The 19,599-nt window shown below is 40.7% G+C and overlaps 1 protein-coding gene across 2 annotated transcripts in view; it reads right to left on the reverse strand.

Moving 5' to 3' along the window:
- Window positions 1-509: 509 nt before the first annotated feature.
- Window positions 510-19,599, reverse strand: part of SUCLG1 (succinate-CoA ligase GDP/ADP-forming subunit alpha) — a 29,491-nt gene continuing 10,401 nt past the window's right edge. For both annotated transcript variants that reach the window (XM_034659450.1, XM_034659451.1), the window contains exons 3-9: window positions 15,050-15,166; window positions 11,711-11,923; window positions 11,512-11,569; window positions 7,660-7,743; window positions 5,821-5,972; window positions 2,512-2,700; window positions 510-750 (exon numbers count right to left, since the gene is read on the reverse strand). In XM_034659450.1, the coding sequence (XP_034515341.1) occupies window positions 724-750; window positions 2,512-2,700; window positions 5,821-5,972; window positions 7,660-7,743; window positions 11,512-11,569; window positions 11,711-11,923; window positions 15,050-15,166 (840 nt within the window). In that variant the 3' untranslated portion in view covers window positions 510-723. The remainder of the gene's footprint in view (window positions 751-2,511; window positions 2,701-5,820; window positions 5,973-7,659; window positions 7,744-11,511; window positions 11,570-11,710; window positions 11,924-15,049; window positions 15,167-19,599) is intronic.

Genomic DNA, 19,599 nt, shown 5'->3' on the forward strand with positions numbered 1-19,599 from the left:
TTTAAATGAAAGTAGGATGGCTAACCATTTTCCTGGGTTTTTTGCAGCAGATGTCTTAAATCTCAAGCAAAGAAAAGTAGGCTCTGGATGGGGAAGGGGAGAGCCCTCTGCAGAACCACAGAAAAACACCGCACTACGGAAAACCTTCCATTTCTCAAGTGAAACCCAGGTGAGCTTCTGCCTGGAATCCTGCTGCTGCTGCTGCCAGTGGCGCTGACAACGATTAAGTTGCCTTATTACCTGCTCTAATCCTCGACACGGCCCTGCAAGAGAGTGCCGTTAACACGGACACGGGAGGAAACTGAATCAGAAGAGAACTAAGGTCACTCTGCGTCTAAGATAATTAGACCAATGCCACACTGACATTTTTACAGCCTCATTCTCTCCAAAGTTTGTTACCATGTTCTCCACAGAGCCCATTAAAACCCACACAACAACCCCCACTCCTCCATTTCTCCCACTCTCCCTCTCCCCTCCTGGTCAGGTCAAGAAAAAGCTCCGAAAGCATATTCAAATCAAATGGTAGGTTTATTGGCTGTTACGCAAGGAGGTGGAGACATCTCAGTATCGGACGTTCGGAACCTCGTTTTGGCTTCCTGTTGTATTGCAGCCCAGCAACAGGCAGCCAGGCTGACAATCAGGGACAACAGAAGCAAACTGCGGCTGCTTCACATTGCCATAATGATTCATTCCAGAGGTTTAGGGAACTTCTTGTTTTCTCTTTCATAGCATCTTCCTCTTTTCGAACTCCTTCAGAAACAGAGAAGAGAGACAGGATAAAAAGATTTAAGATTCAGGGGTGCCTGGGTGGCGCAGTCGTTAAGCGTCTGCCTTCAGCTCAGGGCGTGATCCCGGCGTTACGGGATCGAGCCCCGCATCAGGCTCCTCCGCTATGAGCCTGCTTCTTCCTCTCCCACTCCCCCTGCTTGTGTTCCCTCTCTTGCTGGCTGTCTCTATCTCTGTCAAATAAATAAATAAAATCTTTAAAAAAAAAAAAGATTTAAGATTCAAATTACATTTCTGGTCAAAGTGATTCTGAAACCTCTTATCTTTAGGATCCTTTGAACAACCAAAAATGATAGAAGTGAAATGAACCAGGATGAGGGTGTTGAACACAACAGAACAGCTTTCAAATCAGGCTGTGTCAGCTTGAACTTCCGGAAACGAGATGCAGAGCCTCAACTTTACGTCTCCCAAACACAGAGGCTGAGAGACTTTGAACTGTAGTTATTTTCTACAGCAGTATTATTATTAAGAGCTGACAAACTTGACTACTTATGCAGAGCCTTCAAGGCCACACATGAACCACACTGGCCTTTTCAAAAAGGCAATGGAAACAGCTTTGCTTAGTTTCTCCAAGAAAGAGACTAAACGCAGATTCAGTTAAGATTTGAACTGAATGTCAAGCACCTCAGAAATATCTGAAAAGGATCCTTAACAATACTGAAAATCACATCTCTCTAGATTGTAATTAGAATACGACCCATGTGTAGTTGCCTGGTGCCACTTACTGGAGCAAAATGGTAATGCATGTCTCCAAAGTGAATGTAAGCATTCACTTCACCCCCCTTTTCCTGCCCCCACCCCCTTACACACACTCACTAACCACCCGGAATGTGACACATAGTATCTTGCTTCAAAGTAGGGTCATGCAAAGATTCAATAAAACAAGGAGCAAGGCGGGGGCAAAAAAGATTGAGCCAAAACATGGTTCCCTCCTGGGGATACAATTTGTGCCTATTCTCACCATGCTTAAAATGTCTGGTTTTTGCTTCGCTTTTTTTTTTTTTCCAAAGCTATAACCATCATAAAAATAAAAAGAAAGAGCCTTAAATGATCACTTAAAGAGACAGGCTAAAACTCACTGCAAAGAGATTACAGAAGATACCATCATTTAGAACATTTTAAACCATGATGTCCCATTAAAAAGGAAAAGCAAAGCATATCGTTAAGAAGTCTCTCCTCCAGCCTGCAAACGATGGCATCCCAACACAGACAGGGCCCGAAGCTACCGGCTGGAAACCCCCACCCTCTTCTTCGATCCCTCTTCCCCACTCCCCATCAACTCCCTTGTCAGCCAGTTTTCATTTCTTGTCACTCAGCCCCTTTCCCCAGAAAGAGAAACCTATGAGATGAGGGTAGCGATTACCCCAAAGGCCCTCCCTCAGTGAAAAAAAAGAAATGTAAGGCAATGCCCTGCAGTACCCCCAGATGAGATTTCTGGTACTTACGGCCTCTGAAACACTTTCTTGTAGATTGTATTTTGTCCCCCACAAAAGAGCAAATCCCAATGTTTAAAGAAGTAAGTTTTTTCAAATCAGAACATTATTCCTGGTCATGCCCAATTAGGACCCTGGGACGTGAATGGAGCTGATACAGACACTTACGCTGCACACCAGAAAGAAAGAACAGTAAGACCCAGAAGAAAGGACCATGGTTTCTGGGCACTGGTGCGGCCCTGCGTGACAAGGCCTGTAACTTCAGAGCACCCAGGCCACTGTCAGAGCTCACCTTGTAGATGGTGGTTCCCAGCTGTGCAGGAGACATGCTGACCACAACTCCCGCACTCTGGAGGGCAGAGATCTTTTCTTTGGCGCCACCTTTCCCTCCAGCAATAATCGCGCCCGCGTGACCCATTCTCCTGCCGGGAGGAGCAGTTAAACCAGCGATGAAGGACACCACAGGCTTGGCCTTGGGACCCTGGAAAGTGATATTTCAAACATTCTAATGAAGAAGTTGACCAAAACTGGATGTCAAATTCACGACTCTGAAAGGAAATGGCAAATGGCATGGGCAGGGCCCATCACTCATCCTCATGGAGAAAAATCAACACGCACATGAAGCTGTAATTGAAACCCCTGTATTCACCTTTGACATGACTCACCTTTTCATACAAACTCAGGGAAACAATCCTGAGCAAAGTTTTTGTCTGTTTAGATATTAAATGCCACAAGTTATTTTACCAAAATATATATGATTCTTTCATTTGAAAAACAAAAGCATACTAGAAAACATATGTCATTTGTGATAATAACGAATTAAGACACTAGATCAGGTTGTTTTATTTCAACCTGATTTTATGTCTTAATTCATTATTAGTTTACCCATACTAGATTTGCTAGAAGAAAAAGATGAGGTGGGAGGTATATTGGAAAAGATGAAGGACTGGAAGTCGCTAGATTCAATTTTCCGTTGACTAAAGCTGGTTCACCTTGGACAAGCACATCAGCTCTGTAAACCTCTGATTCCTCGTCTATGAAATGAAGTGGCTAAACCAGAATGATGGCCAAGGGTCCTTTCTCCTCTGAAGTTCTATTCAAGTCTAAGGAAGGTCAGGACTAGTTTTATTTATCCATTCTAATACTCAACCGCTACATAGCTAAAGAGCATGTACCAGATTCTGAGGTTAAAAATAAAAATCCACACAGGAAGTAAAAGGATTCCTGTGCTCTGGACTTAAAATACAGTTACAGAAATAATATCAAATTTTATCAATTAGTTGAGATACCAAAAATTTTTTTGACTACATGGCTAAATTTCACAGTGAATGAAATACCATGTTCATCATAGGAATCCAGAGGTAGCAAGGTATCCAGAGAGGCCTGTACGAAGCAGAACGTGAACACAAGCGGAACCTGAGTGCCTTCATTCAGGCACCATCACCTTCCCCTCGGCCAGCAATTCTCAAATCATTTGGTCTTAGAACCCCTTACACTCACAAAAATCACTGAGAATCCCAAAGAACTATTATGGATGTAGATTATATCTGATACTTCCTGTACCGGAAGTGAAAACTAATAAATTATATAAATATTCATTTTAAAATAAGAACTTAAAAACTATTTTAAAAAACATTCTAATAGGAAGTGTGGTGCTGTTTTATATTTTTGTAACTCTTGAATGTCAAATTTAACAAAAGGCAAATGGGTTCTGATATCTGCTTTTGCATTCAATCTATTACGATATGTTCTTTTGGCTGAACTAAGAGAAAATGTGGGCTCACACACATACATGGCTGGAAAAGGGGAAGAATTTTAATAGTCTGTCAGATAATTGTGGATATTCTTCTTTGATACTATATGAACTTCTTCAAGTGGTAATTTCTTAAAGGTTCGTTGCAATATTGGAATCCGAAACCACAGCAATGAACTTTCTGTCCTTTGTTACTTTAAAATCCATTGAATGGATCTTTTACCTATAATGATTTTGTAACATTCATTGGTCAGATGAAAAATACAGGTTTACTGAGTTATGTACATCTTCTAAATGCGGACACATTTCATTATTCAATACCAACAAATCATGTCATCATTATCAGGTTCAATCAAAGTCTTTAGTAGGAGGAAGTCATCGAGTTCACAGTGGCTGGAACAACTTCTCCAAAATATGGATATTCACTTGAAAGCTCAAATTTTATCACCGTCAACAAATACTATAAGTTGTTTTCCTTGCCATGGCAGGTTCACTCTGTTCATTTTTGAGAAAAGGTCTGCCAAATACCCCAGTCTGAACAACCAGTTTGTCTGCCAGCCGTTCTTGAGAGTAAAATTGGTGTTCCATGAGAAAAGCAGCTAGTTCAGCTCACAACTCAATTGGGAAGGTGCTTTACTTCCCACTTCATCATAAAATACAGACTCATGGGTCAGGATTTAATATAACTAGTACTTTTTACTGCTTTTACCTAGAATCTCGTACATAGTAGGTCCTTAATAAAAATTTGTCCCATGAGAACTAGCCAGGAATAGGAAAACATGTGCCAAATGAAATAAAATATATATGCTTAGCTTTCCCCAATAAATTCTAAGCTATTCAAGAGATCCAGAGTTGGGCCTAAGTACATTTTAAAATTCATTTTAACATAGCATCATGTCACATTAACCTAAATCTTTCCTAAAGTCAATTTTTATTTAAATTTCAAACTTTTGAACTTTTCTGAATTTAAGAGACTCTAGTAACATTTTACCCCAAACTTCTGACAATCCTACTTTATTCCTCCTTATCCACCACTTACTGGTGTCTAATGTGCAAGGGGACTGGGCTGGGCACCAAGGTACCAGTCCCCGTTGTCCCTGATACAGAGGCAATATTAAGAATGCCTCGCAGAAGGAATAAGTAAAGGCAAGTGAGAATGAAAACAACTGGCAGGTCAAATAGGACATGGATGTGAAGAAGAGGGTTAGGGAGGTGTGAAGGGACTGGAATCCCATGCTAAGTCCACACTTTATCCTACGTGTAATGGGAAACTGTCATGGTTTAAAACCAGGGGGTCTGAGGCGCCGATGTCTGTTTCAGAAAGGCAGGTGATTTGGGTGGCCGGGAGCCTGATGGCCTGGGAGAGAAGGAAGGGGTGGTGGCTGAGGAACGGGAGTAGAGATTATCAGGAAGAAACTACTGACATGGTCCAGGGGAGAGAAGATGGTAGCTTGAACCAGAGCAGAGGGACAAATTACAGATGATGCTCTGAATCCCAACATACTACTGAGGACAGACATTGGTCACTGAGGAAACAGGTGATGAGAGGGAAGTACAGAGGCTTCTGCAGTTTCTGTCTTGGAAACTACATGAAGAATGATGTTTACATACAAGAATCATTCACACTGAAGGAATAAGCCACAGAAAGTAAATCCAGGGAAAAATTAAGATGAGAAGAAACAGGAGAAAAACCAAGAGGATAGAGAGGATGAAGAAAGCATGGAGGCTGCCGGTAGCCTCTGCAAAAGCGACATCAGGGGAGTGGGATTCAACAGCAGCACAGCAGTGACGAGCTCGTGCGGTGCCTACTGTGTGTGGAGAGCTGTGTTTTTCCAAACCCAAACTTACTGAATTATGTTGCTTCAAAAATTCTGCAGCATTTTCTTCTGCATTACCACCAATTTCACCAATCAATATGATGCCTTCCGTGGCAGGATCATTCAGAAAGATTTCAAGGCAGTCAATAAAATCCGTGCCATTAAAAGGATCACCTCCAATGCCTGAAAAAGTCAGAGTATCAACACCAGGTGAAAATTTAAGGATGAACCATAAAAATCAGGCCAAGAAATGTTGTTTCAACTCAGTTTGCCTCCCCCTCTCACCAGTGTTTTAAAATGTATCATCACTCTTGCATTTAACATTTTAAAAAATCACAAAAGTGCTACGTTTATTTCTGTTGCTAATTATTCCATGAATGCTAAATGGTGGTTGATTTCGGATATTCACAAAGACAACCTTATTTTTGTTTTAGCTCTTTTATCAAGCTCCTTTCCTCCCATGAAATTATTCCCAAACAACTTTTTCAAAATGGGCATTTAAAAAAAAAAAGGGTGTTTATGCTGCAAGGAAGCAAGACTGTCTCTTCTCTGATTAAACACTTTACAAACATCTTTGCACAAAGTAACCATTAGATGAGGCCCCTGCAGAGAAACCACACACAAGTCCTAACACACAAGTCCAAACGAGGGACAGAGTTGAGGGTGCACTGACCCCTCTTCCCTTATATCCAGGGTGGGTGATAACCACTACTTGGATAGTAAAGGAATTGCTCCCAACAGACCGGCTGCCACTTTTTTTATTTTTACATGATAAAGCTGCCCCCTAGCGCAGCCCACCACGCATCAGTCTCATATTTTTACATTAGAAGCGTACTGAAAGCAGGATTGATTTCCTACTCTTCAATGCACCTCTGAAGAACGAAGTTGAGGAAGAGAAGCAGCATTTATTAAGTGCCAACTGTGTGTCAAGTACCATGACTCAGCACATGTTAGACCTGCCATGTCCTAATTCTTCCAACCTCTCTGTGAATTGGGCTTTAGTATTAACAATTTACAAATTAAAGACAGAGGCTGGAGAATATGAATTTTGCAATTCTGTTTCAAACCTTTTCTGATGCTCCATCACACTAAGTTACTTTGTGGCTAAGATTGTGCTTTGTACATAGGGAAGCTCAATTACTGTTTCCAATACTGATTTTATGGATCTGAATCCTAATGAAAATCGTCCAGGCTTTATTTTATAATTTATTATGAAAAGCTATTTTTGAAAGGCTTTTAAAATTTGAAAAAATATTTATAAAAATGAGCAACCTGCCTCGCTTCTGGCAACAAATACTAAAATTATTTTAAAATGTAAAACCTTTTTACTTTTAAAAGTGGTAGGTGATAAAATGTGTAAAAAGAGAAGTTCTGGGGAGCTCAACCGTCCTCAACATAGATTTTTCTCACAAATAAAACTATAGTAGTACAACTTTTCAGCTCAAAGGTGCCTCAGAGGGTTGCCTTAAGAATGAGATGATAAATGGCACAGAATTCAGTAACCGGGAAGCACTGAATGATAGTTTATAATGATAACAAAATGATAATTATAGTATTTAAAGCCCTAACATGAAGAACGATTTCTTCACAACAAGTGAGGGAAGTGATGTTTGCAGGCACCAAGGCTCTTCCGGGGCCACATGTCCCACGATTCCTGTTCCTCGACATGCAAGTCAAACCCTGGCCCGCGAATCTTGAAAATATTTATAGTGGTGCTTCACGCTGAAGCTAATTAAATTCAAGATCATAACATCTGTTTTAACAATGGTTATCAAAATCTCCTGCAAATAACCAAAACAATAATTATTACTGCACCCATTCAATGAAGATACTGCATTATAATAAAATTATTCTATCAAAAATCTCTCACCAACACACAAAGACTGCCCCAATCCAACTTGTGTCGTTTGGTGAACTGCTTCATAAGTCAGGGTGCCAGATCTGGACACAATACCTTAAAGGAAGAGAATTTAAAAATATCAGATTGTGTTCATCTCACAGATTATCATATTACAGATACAAGTATATAAAAAAATCTACCCCACAACTTGTCGTCCAAATCAACAAGTCTACGAATGGTGCATGAATACCTATCTTCTCACTATGAACTCAGGTGTGTGTAACCAGATCCTCTGCACCACTAGGTCAAATGGAAAGACGTGCGTATTGTGGTCACCGCTAGACAGCGGTGGAACACCGTCCAACTGCTCTCTTAGATTAACTTCACCAGACAGCAGCCGCTGCACCACTCGGTGAGGACTGCCCATTCCACACAGAACCCTGCACGGACTCCACAGCCCAGCTCCGGGCCAGCCTACCTCTCCAGACTTATTTCCCATTACTTCCCTACTCCAGCGAAACCAATTTTTTTTTAAAGATTGTATGTATTTATTTGACAGAGAGAGGGAACACAAGCAAGGGGAGTGTGAGAGGGAGAAGCAGGCTTCCCGCAGAGTAGGGAGCCCGATGCGGGGCTCGATCCCATAACGCCGGGATCATGACCTGAGCCGAAGACAGACGCTTAACGGCTGAGCCATCCAGGCGCCCCATAGTGAAACCAATTTATTCCCCAATTAGTCATGTTGGTTCTGCCTAAAACGGAGCCCCTCACCTCCTCAAATGCCACTCTCCTTTGACGTCTTTCCTGATTCCTCAAATACGAATACTGTTCTCTTGCCATCTGGTTCAGTAAGAGACCACCAATGGTGTTTAAGATTCTGTGTCTTCCTTGCTATCCCGTAACCTCCAGGAGCTTGGTAAACAAGACTGCTTCCCCCACTCCTGTGTTCCCAGTATTGAATACAGATCCTGCACAGAAGGAGCGCAATACTTACCTGAATGGATCAAAACTGAAAACCCTTCAATGGAATACAACCATCCTCTTAAGCAAAACCTAATTCCAATAGTTTTAAGGACAGCCAATCACTGTACCCTAATTCACGACAAATGACAATCACTACCACTATCTCCCCTCTGTCTCATTCATCAGTTTTTCCCTACTCTCTGAGCTTTCTTTCCATCTACATACTGTCTCACTACAGTCCTTCCTCTGCGGGACCTTTCATAACTGAGAAGGCTGGGTAGGTAATACCTACCTACCTATGTACTCAGTACATTTAGCTTTGTTTAAACAAAGTATAGGTGGCAATTTCTTAGTTGTACTTTCTGTGTTCAATTATCTAGTCTCCTTTCCACTCCTTCTACTTGATTCTTGTGGTACGATTAAGGTCCAGGTGTCCACCCAACAACCTAGATTACTGGGAAAAACAACTATTTAATTTATTCTAGTCTGGTGATGGATCAGTATAATAGCCAGCGAAAACTAACACCAGGATGTTATCATTCTTTTAAGGGGCTTTCATCTGATTATATAAATGATATGTAAATTATATAAATGCAAACTGCATACACTGAAGGTAATGAAAGCCATGTTTTTAGGGTAGATTACTCCTGTCACTCTTAAAGTATATATAGTAAAAGACACTATCACTTAAAAATACCTATCACAAGGACACTTCTGCTTCTGAAAAGTACAAGTACTTTCCTCTATTCTTCCTGTTAAGTACAACTAAAAACCCTGGGCATTATATGTAAAATAAATACAAATACAAGAAATCACCAGAAGATGAAGAAGGCAAAGTGGCTGGGATCCTCGAGACTTGAGGAATGATACACTGGTGAGCTCCCTGGGTTTTCTTTTGCCTCATGCATCCCAGATATGGAGCCAAAGAAGCCAGCATCCCAGAAACACAGAAGGGTACAGAAAAAAAAAATTTCCCCAAAAGCCTGCTCACTCTAGCAGGAGAACCAAGGACAGCCTAGCAAAACAGAAAACTTTTTTTTTAAAGATTTATTTGAGAGAGAGAGAGCACAAAAGTAGGCAGAGTGGCAGGCAGAGGGAGAGGGAGAAGCAGACTCCCTGCTGAGCAGGGAGCCTGACATGGAACCCGATCCCAGGACCCTGACCAGGATCATGACCTAAACTGAAGGCACACGCTTAACTGACTGAGCCACCCTGGTGCCCCAAAACAGAAAACTTTTGAGATTCATAACCACTCCATACCAACCAAGCACTACAGAAAATAACTGTGCCTCCACCCTCGCTCACATGAGAAAAGGCCAAAAGGGACTCCTAGACTTCCACATGTAGGAGGCCGCACTGAGGCACCCCAACATGCCGGCCAGACTGGTGAAAGAGAGGGCCAAGCAGGCAGTCAGGACTTTCATCTCTGCCAGCTGATAATGAGTTCCTCTTCACCCCCACAATGTTAATTTAGTTATTTCCTCGAGGAACTAAACAAGTAGGAGAATTTTCACAAGACATTTTGAGAGAGGTTGTGATATCCTAGAGGGCAAAGTCATTTGAAGACAGGATTTTAGAAAGACTAACAATAAAAATCTTCAAAGCACTTATGTAGCACATACAAAGGACTTATATCCAGAATATTTATAGAACCCCTTGCCTTGGTCAACAATAAAAAGACAACCCAATAAAAAATGTGCAAAAAACTTGAACCAGTAATTACAAAAGAAGATATATAAACAGCCAATAACTCACGCGACAGTGCTCTTCATCATTAGCTGTAGATTGAGTAGAAACTCAAATGAAAACCACAAGACGCCATTTCACTCCTAGCAGAATGGCTAAAGCGAAAGACTGAGAACACTTTGTGAAGATGTGGGACTGAAACTTTCATCCATTGATGGTGGAAATGTAAAACGAACAGCCACTTCGCAGAACTATTTGGCGATTTCTTAAAAAGTTCCACATACGGGACACCTGGGTGTCTCAGTCGATGAAGCATCTGCCTTCAGCTCAGGGCACGATCCCAGGGTCCTGGGATCAAGGCCCGCATCAGGCTCCTTCCTCCGCAGGGAGCCCACTTCTCCCTCTGCCTGCAGCTTCCCCCTGCTAGTGCGCGCGCTCTCTCTCTCTCGCTCTCTCTCTCTCTCTCTCTCTCTCTCGCCCCCTCTCTGACAAATAAATAATCTAAAAAAAAAAAAGAAGTTGCACATACTTCAAACCTATGACTTAGTGATTCCATGCATAAGTATTTTACCCAAGAGAAATGAAAATGGGTACACAGAAAGACCTATACACAAATGTCACCTTAGCCCTATTCATAATGATTCAAACCTGGAAATAATCCAAAAAATTTTTTTTTAAGATTTTATTTATTTATTTGACAGAGAGAGAGACAGCCAGCGAGAGAGGGAACACAAGCAGGGGGAGTGGGAGAGGAAGAAGCAGGCTCCCAGCGGAGGAGGGAGCCCGATGCGGGCCTCGATCCCAGGGTCCTGGGATCACGCCCTGCGCTGAAGGCAGATGCTTAACTACTGAGCCACCCAGGCGCCCCCCCCAAATGTTCATCAATAGGTGAATGGACAAATTGTGGTAGAATCACACAACAGAATATTACTTAGCAGTAAAATGAAATGAACTATTGATACATGCAAACACATGGAAGAATCCACAGCATGCTGAGCAGGAAAAGAATCTTTAAAACCTCCAAAAAATATCTTCATTGACTCTGCAGAATTATTATAGATTCTTAATCTCATCCAACTCAGGATACAGAACTGATTCACTACAGAATTCCCTGGTAAATTCCACCACAGTTAATTAAAATGAATGAGATTTGCACAGTCACAAATTCTCCTGGCGAATTCTGAGCTTAGGGCAAAGAATTTTTCTTTTTTAATCTATATGAAAAATACTCACCAATTCTTCCTTTCTTGTGAATATGGCCAGGCATGATGCCGATTTTGCATTCTCCAGGCTGAGGGAAAGGAAATCACGGTTTCAGAAAAGTGAAAAAAAAAAAAAAACACAACCGGTAACTAACAGGTAGGTCATAACACAAACACACTTGGACTGACTGAAAGCCAGCTAGCCAGGCCTGTTTGTGTCTTCCACTCACATTGATGATTCCCGGGCAGTTAGGCCCAATCAGCCTCGTCTTCCCCTGGCGCAGCAGTTTGTGCTTGACCCGCACCATGTCCTGCTGCGGGATGCCTTCAGTAATGCACACGACCAACGGCACTTCCGCCTCGACAGCTTCATTGATGGCAGCAGCGGCGAACGGAGGAGGGACATAAATGACAGAGGCTGTCGCTCCTGTCTCTTCTTTGGCCTGAAATGTTACCCATGAAGCACTTTATTATGGGTTAAGTTGTAAACACTGTAAAATGCATTCAATACCATGATTTTAATAACGTCTTGGGATCAGGAAAGGACACCACCAGGAGACACTGGATGTCTTCATTCTTCCCATTAGCAAGTTCACTGCGCTGTCTGAAAAGAGCAGAATCAAGCAGGGCCTCCTCTCTGCACTGCCCCCCTCCCCTGCCCCGGGGACTGCCACTCTGAATCGAAAGGTTCTATGACCCTGTTCCCTCAGGCGAGGGCATGTCAGGAAAGCGGAAGGCACTGCCCGATTCAAGATAGTGTCCTCTCATTCCTGTGGCCGGGTTTTTGTTGCCCTACAAGACACTGCATCACCTATTCCTACAGCTCCCCAGGAGAAAAGGGGTGAGTCAGCTGCTGAGCTGCTTCTGCAGCTCTCAAACACTGTTCAAAACATATCATTCTTGATAAATATCGCTCACAATTTTTACTCTAAATGCAATGTTAGTTAAAAAACTAAAATACAAATGCATAAATGGCCATAGAATGAGAATGTGGGCCAAATATGCATTAGGGTCTACTCTACATCACCCCCCACAAATGCAAAGCACTTAAGACCATCAGTTTGACCTCAGTTCTCTCCGTGGTCTCCCCTTGCCCTCCACATATATCAATACAATGTCTCCTACCCACCTCTATGTGTGTCACGTCTCTTCCAATGTAACGGAAGCTCCTTGAAGACAGAGATTGTCAGTGATCTCTGACTCTCCAAGAGAAACAGTACCTGTTTTCTGAGAGGCCCTGCAAGAGGGCTCAAGACAGGTCTTATTAAGGCCTCACCACAACCCTGTATGCTTAGTATCCCCATCTACAATCAAGACGCCGTGGCCAAAAGACAGTAAATAACTTACACGAGGTCACATAGCTAGGAAGTGAGTGGCAGAGCCAAGATTCAGATCTAAGAATCTCTGATTCCAAAGTGTCTGTTCTTTTCAGTGACAGCAGGGTGCCTCCCTATAAATGTTAAAATATAACTTAATCAAGATATAAATCAAACCTTTAGGAAGGCTGTGGCATGGGCTTTTACAATGGCTAGAGATACTAAGCTGTAGAGCACACAGGTACACCTAGAAGGGACCAAAGTAAAAGGCCGTGTCTCTCAGAATCATCCCTGAATGACACCCCAATCCCCAGAGACCGAGTAGCTTTCTCTACAGTATCCCAAATAAAAAGAGGTATCTTGACGCTAACAGAAGAACAGAGTCAAAGGATGCCGACAGATCATCAACAAACAATGCCAGGGGTTAAAAATAATTTTTTTTTCAAAACTCTGTTCAAGGTGATAACAGAGACAGGGGTACAAAAACAAACAAACAAACAAACAAAAAAACACCTAGGTTGGAACCAAAAGGAGTTAGATCATAGGCATGAAGGCATTTTTCTGGAAAGTAAATCCTGCAGTTTTCTACCTCCTAAGGCTACGAATACTGCCAGAAGCCGACTATGACAACGGGGTCTGTGCTAACAAGCGACACCAGATGAAAGGTATCCATCCTGCTCATTGAGAAAGCTCTTTGTATGTGCTGAACAGGTGAGAAATATAGTATCTGTCAGAGAACTTACAAAACACTGCAAATGTCATATCTATTTGTATCATGATGAATAATAAATGAGTTGCTTAGCAACAAAAACTTTCTTTAAAAGAAAGCAAAAAAGGCTCATGAAAAAGTCAAAACTACCTAGAGGAACAGCTCTTCTCCGTATTTTGAGGTCATAGGAGAACTTAAGGGGTGCAGGGAAACACCAAGAATTTAAAGCAAGAAGACTTTAAATGATTCTTTTATAGAACATATGACTTTAAATGATTCTTTTATAGAACATATGACTTTAAATGATTCTTTTATAGAACATATGATTTTAACTTTTTTTTTACTCTAAAATACAGCACACCTAAAACATACATACACACATATACTACACCCTGTTTTCAAGTTTAAAGTGAAGTGAAAATTCCACATTTGAATATTTGTTTTATCCTACATTTTAGGATCAAGAATACAAATCAACTTCAATTTGAAGTTAGTATTCTAAAAAAGGTATTAAGTCTGTAAATTGTACTTTTAAAAAAATGTGATACTTTAAAACATGCCTCAAAACTATGTTTAAGAAGAGGGGAGGGATACATCTTTTTTCATCAATACATCAGTCCCAAGTACTAAGTTTATTTCCTAGATTCTTTTTTATTATATAGGCAAGATTTTTGTACCATAGTTTCTTTTATAATACTATTATTTTTCTATATATTCATGCAAGTATAGAAAGAGAATGAAGGAATACACACGGAGCTTAATGAGCTCTCTAGAAAGGCAAAATCTGAGACGTGGAAAGCACTATAAAATTTAATTTTACATACATTTATATCATCTGAGTTTTTACAATAAGCACATATTAATTTTGCAACATAGAATTAAAGTTTTGTTCAAAATACTTTAAAAAGTATTAACAGATCAGCAATTTGGGGAAGGGCTCTGTGATTTGTCCGTCTGACTTCATGGCTCAGTTTTTTCAGGCAGGATCTGACTACCATCCTACTTACCCTGAGCCGTGCTAAGTCTGCCACTTTGCAGCTATGAACTATGGGCAGGACCCTTGACCTCTCTGCACGTGTAGTGTCCTTGTCTTCAGAATGGGGATGGTGATAGCACTGCACCTCAGGGGGCCATGGGGAGGCCCGAATGAAGCAATGTCTATAAAGCACCTGGCACGGTGCCTGGCAAACAGCCCGTTCTCAGTCAGGTTAGGGGCTGGATGTTGACACGTGCACTGCTAATATCCTGGAAGAAGAAAGAGTACGGAAAGGAGAAGAAGCCAAATGGAAGCCAAGCTATAGCACTTTTTCTCTTCACGCTGATCTATGCCTATAAACAAGAGGACACAGGCGTGGGAAGGCATCCTGACTGTGTGTGACTGAAGTGAACCCAGAGGTTTTTACTGGGATTCAAATTTCTTCATGTTACTGGATTTTAAAATAGCAGTGACTCTCCCAAAAGGGACACAATTAAGATCTCCAACCAAAATATGCTTGCTCTTCTCCTGCTTTTCTTTACTTAACAAACTCAGTACCATTAATTACCTCCTTCACAGTATTAAAGACTGGTAAGCCCAGATGAGTCTGGCCTCCTTTCCCTGGAGTGGTTCCTCCAACCAGCTGGGTGCCATAATCCAATGCCTGCTGGCTGTGAAAGGTGCCCTGTGGGGGGTGGAAAACACAAGGCTCAGGAGAAATGGCAGGCTGGGAAGCCTGAAGGCAATCTTCAGCAACTTGGAAAAGAAAAACAAATAGATTAACGATTTCGCAAAATGTGACAAACACATATATCCAGCAAACTCAACAACTTGCTAAACCTAGCTTTGAACCTTGAAACAATATAATCCTCTGAAAAGCCAAAACAGCTTTTTTTTTTTTAAGGAGGATCTTTTTTCATTCCATCTTCAAATTTGACTGATGGTCTAAAACACCCGTGTTTACTTAAAAAAAAAAAAACAACCCTCCTTTTCACTGTTCTCTGTCAACTCCTGATGTCCTCACATCCCTCTTTTATGGAGTATAAAATCCATGGTCAGTCGTTATAAACACACAACAACACTGGTTCTCTCACTTCAACTTCCGCATCTGGCAAAACCACAGTCTTGGTTAAACCCAGTCACCTACCTACTCTAAGACTGCACATGTGCGGCCAAGCAGAAGCTGGAGAAAAAAACAGAACCATGATAACTGGTCTTTAAATCCATGATCACTAACCTTAGGTGAGCTTTTAGTGCTGCCCAGCCAATATCCTGTAGTTCCCTATCCGTTCACTCTCCCTCCTCAACCTCGGCACTACAGACATTTGGTCACATGGATTCGCTGTTATGGGAGCCTGTCCCCTGCTTTGGACAATGTTTAGCAGCATCCCTGGCTCCTACTCAGTAGATTCCAGTACCATGCCCTCCTCTCCACCCCAATCAGCTGTTGTGACAACCAAAAATGTCTCCACAAATTGAAAGATTATTTTTCACTAGGCTTCAAGGGCTCTACCTCCCCTTCTCTTTTTCTCTCCTTAGACTTCTCTTTTCACCTAAATTTCTGCTCTTGGTAACCTCATCCCTTTTCACGGCAATAAATATCATCCATATGGCGATCCCTCCCATTCTCTCTCTCTCTCTCTCTCACACACACACACCCATATCCAGCCCAGACCTTTGCTTTGAGCTCTAAACTCACACTGTCGACTGCCTATATCACATCTCCACTTGGAGAACTAGTAGGTATCTCGAACTTAATGTGCCCAAAACCAAATTCCTAATCACTCCTCTCCACACTCCACACTTGGTTAATGACAATTCCACTCCTAACAGACATTCAGACCAAAAACACTGAAGTCATCCTTGATTCTCTGTTATATCTCACATCAGATACACTACTGCCCCACCTTTAAAATATAATTGACAATGTCTCAATCCCTTCTACTGCTACCACCATAGTCTAAGTCATCATCAACTCTTGACAGAATGTTGCCCCTGGCTCCCTTTCACCTATTTCCAACACAGCAGCCAGAGTAATCCTGTTAAAACATAAGCAAGATCATATCATTCCTCTGATCATACCTCTCCAGTGGTTTTCCACTTCGTTCACAGTAAAAGCCCAACTCCTTATACTGGCTCATAAGTCAATATTCAACCTACACCCTCACATCCAAACTCCTTACCTTCCTGGCCTCATTTACTGCTCTCCCATTGCTCATTTCACTCCAGTCACACTGGCCTTATGGCTTCCATACACAACAGGCACATTCCTGCCTCACGGCCTTGCTCTCCCCTTTGCCTTGAATGCACTTCCCTTCATATCCACCTGCTTTATTCCCGTATCTCCCTTAGATCTTGACTAAGGTCAGGCTTCCCCTGACCACCTGACATAAAATCTTCCCTCCCCCAACCTGGACACCACCACAACTCCACACACAGTCACACATTTCTATCTCTGGTTTATTTTTTCCATAGCATTTATACTTTCTCATCTACCACATAATCTAGTCATTGATTTTGTTGCTATGTTTCTCTCCCTCCCACCACTAATGTGTAAATTCCACGAAGGCAGTGATTCTGTCTACTGAGAGGTGGCACCTAACCCAACACGTGACACACAGTAGACACTCGATGAGCAGTTGTTGAAACCGAATGGATCTATGTGGTCATTCTACAGGGACCTAAACATGATGACCCAACTACTCAAGTTCTATTAAAGGCATAATAGTTGGGGTTAAGAGGGACTTCAGAAATTTTTGTTTTGAAAGCTAACGTTCTCCTTTTAAGCAGTGCTATTCAAACTGTAGTCTGTAGACTCTAAATTTCAAACCTCATTGTTACCTCTACACTAAGAGAATCTTAACTAACAAATCTGAGACAAGTAAGACTCCCAATTACTTAAAAAAAAAACAACAGTGAATGAGAAGCAATGTACTTGCAGGTAACTGAAAGACACTGAAACCAACCTTGGATTTCAATATTTAGACAAACCATCACTTAATTCAGGAAGCAGAGACAGTTCCAAATATTGCTTACACCATGGACAATGGTTCTTTTAAAAAAAGGTCAGAGGTTAAGATGTCACAGGATCATATAAAATTTAGCAAACAAACAAAAACATCACATATAATAAGCTTATGTGGAGAATTTGGATTAATCAAACATTTGATTATATGCCAACACAATTAACATATAACCAAAAAGGGACTGAATATGGTTTTAATTGGCAGAGGAATGATAAAATGTACTTCAAATCTTAAATGAGCATCAATTTTCTTTAGAATATATAGATGTTGAAGTGATACTCATAAAATATATGGCTATCAAAATAAGTAAACCAAATACCTAGGAACAAAACTTCAAGGTTTTGGGTGTTCCTTTTTTTGCTGGTGTGGATTGTTTTTTTTAAGATAGCAGAGGAATAGAAGAAGAAAAAGTCCAGTTATTTCAGAAAAATAACACATTTTTGTGTTCAATTACTTCAGAAAAAAGTCAAAAAGTGAAAGGATATTTTATATGAAACAACCTTCTAACCAAATTCATAAAAAAAAAAAAACCTACAGAATTTTAAAGCAATTTAAAAACAAAAGTTACAGAAATTTGGATATTTAGGTATTATCCTATAGATCAAAGTGCGGAAAACTATGGCCTAAAGGTCTGGCCTGCCACTGGTTTTATAAACTGTTTTATTGGTATACAATCACTCCCATTCATTGACATATTGTCTACAGCTGCTTTTGCTGTTACAATGCTATTGAGTAGTTGATACAAACTGCATGGCCTACTAAGCCTAACATTTACAGTCTGGTCCTTTCCCAGAATAAAGTTGTAGACTCCTGCTCTAGATACCAAAATACCACAGAATGGACATGACAACTCTTTTAATTAGAGAAAAATCATTAACTTTTACATCACACACAAAAAATCATTAACTGTTTTTATTTTGCCATGTCTTCTTTTAACAATGAAAGGGATACTCCGGGTTAAGACTCAGGGCATCTTCTAATTGATTTGGTAGCACTCCTTTGCTTTAAAAACATCCGAATCTACACTGGTGGAACAACAAATTTATACAAATATTTTAAAGGGTAACTTAGCGATAGCTGTTAAAATTTTAAATACACAGAACCCTGACATTCATTTTTCTTTTTGAATCTACTTCATAGATTATATATAAATGTAGCATATACATTATAGAGTAAAATGATAGATATGATCATTTTATGGTGTTACGTTGTATTCTACTGTGGAATCACATTGCCAATATATTTAAAACTTAGCAAATTCTACGATGCAAGCAGGGATAGGGAGAGAATGAATATAAGTGAATGAGAACAAATTAAAACACTTCAGGCAATTTTGCCGGCTAGTCCCCTCAAAGACCATTTGCCTAGAGAGAGTGTAAGATGAGAAAAGTCAGTGTGCTGCTGCTTCTGCCCATCTCCGTTCCCAAGAGCCTCTCTGGGCTGGCGCGTTTCCCCACACTGATCCGTGTTTTACTGGGCACATTTTTGCAAAGGGCCTAAACGCAAGCCATTTACTTTACCTAGTTTTTAATTAACCAAACAGTAATCTACTCCAAAGCTGGAGGAAAACCCGTGGTGTTAAACTTGCTGAAAAGAGAGTATGTGGGTTTCCAACATAACGGGCTCCAAGAAGGGATTTTCGAGGTAAGTTTAAACATAATTTTCTTTTTTTTTNATTAACCAAACAGTAATCTACTCCAAAGCTGGAGGAAAACCCGTGGTGTTAAACTTGCTGAAAAGAGAGCATGTGGGTTTCCAACATAACGGGCTCCAAGAAGGGATTTTCGAGGTAAGTTTAAACATAATTTTCTTTTTTTAAAAATTTAATAATATTTTTATTATATTATTATAAATTATATATTTATTATATTATATGGTAGTCACCATACAGTACATCCCTAGTTTTTGATGTAAAGTTCCATGATTCATTATTTTCATCTTACACCCTATCACACCGAAATCCCTCCTAAGATACAACTCCATTGCTGTACTGTATACTTTTCTGCAACAATCGTTTAACTTCTGTGATTATTAAAAAAATAGAAAATAGTTAAATATTTCTGTATCTGTAAGATGCATCTTTACAAAACAT

Source organism: Ailuropoda melanoleuca, chromosome 4 (assembly GCF_002007445.2).
Source record: "Ailuropoda melanoleuca isolate Jingjing chromosome 4, ASM200744v2, whole genome shotgun sequence".
Lineage (NCBI taxonomy): Eukaryota > Metazoa > Chordata > Mammalia > Carnivora > Ursidae > Ailuropoda > Ailuropoda melanoleuca.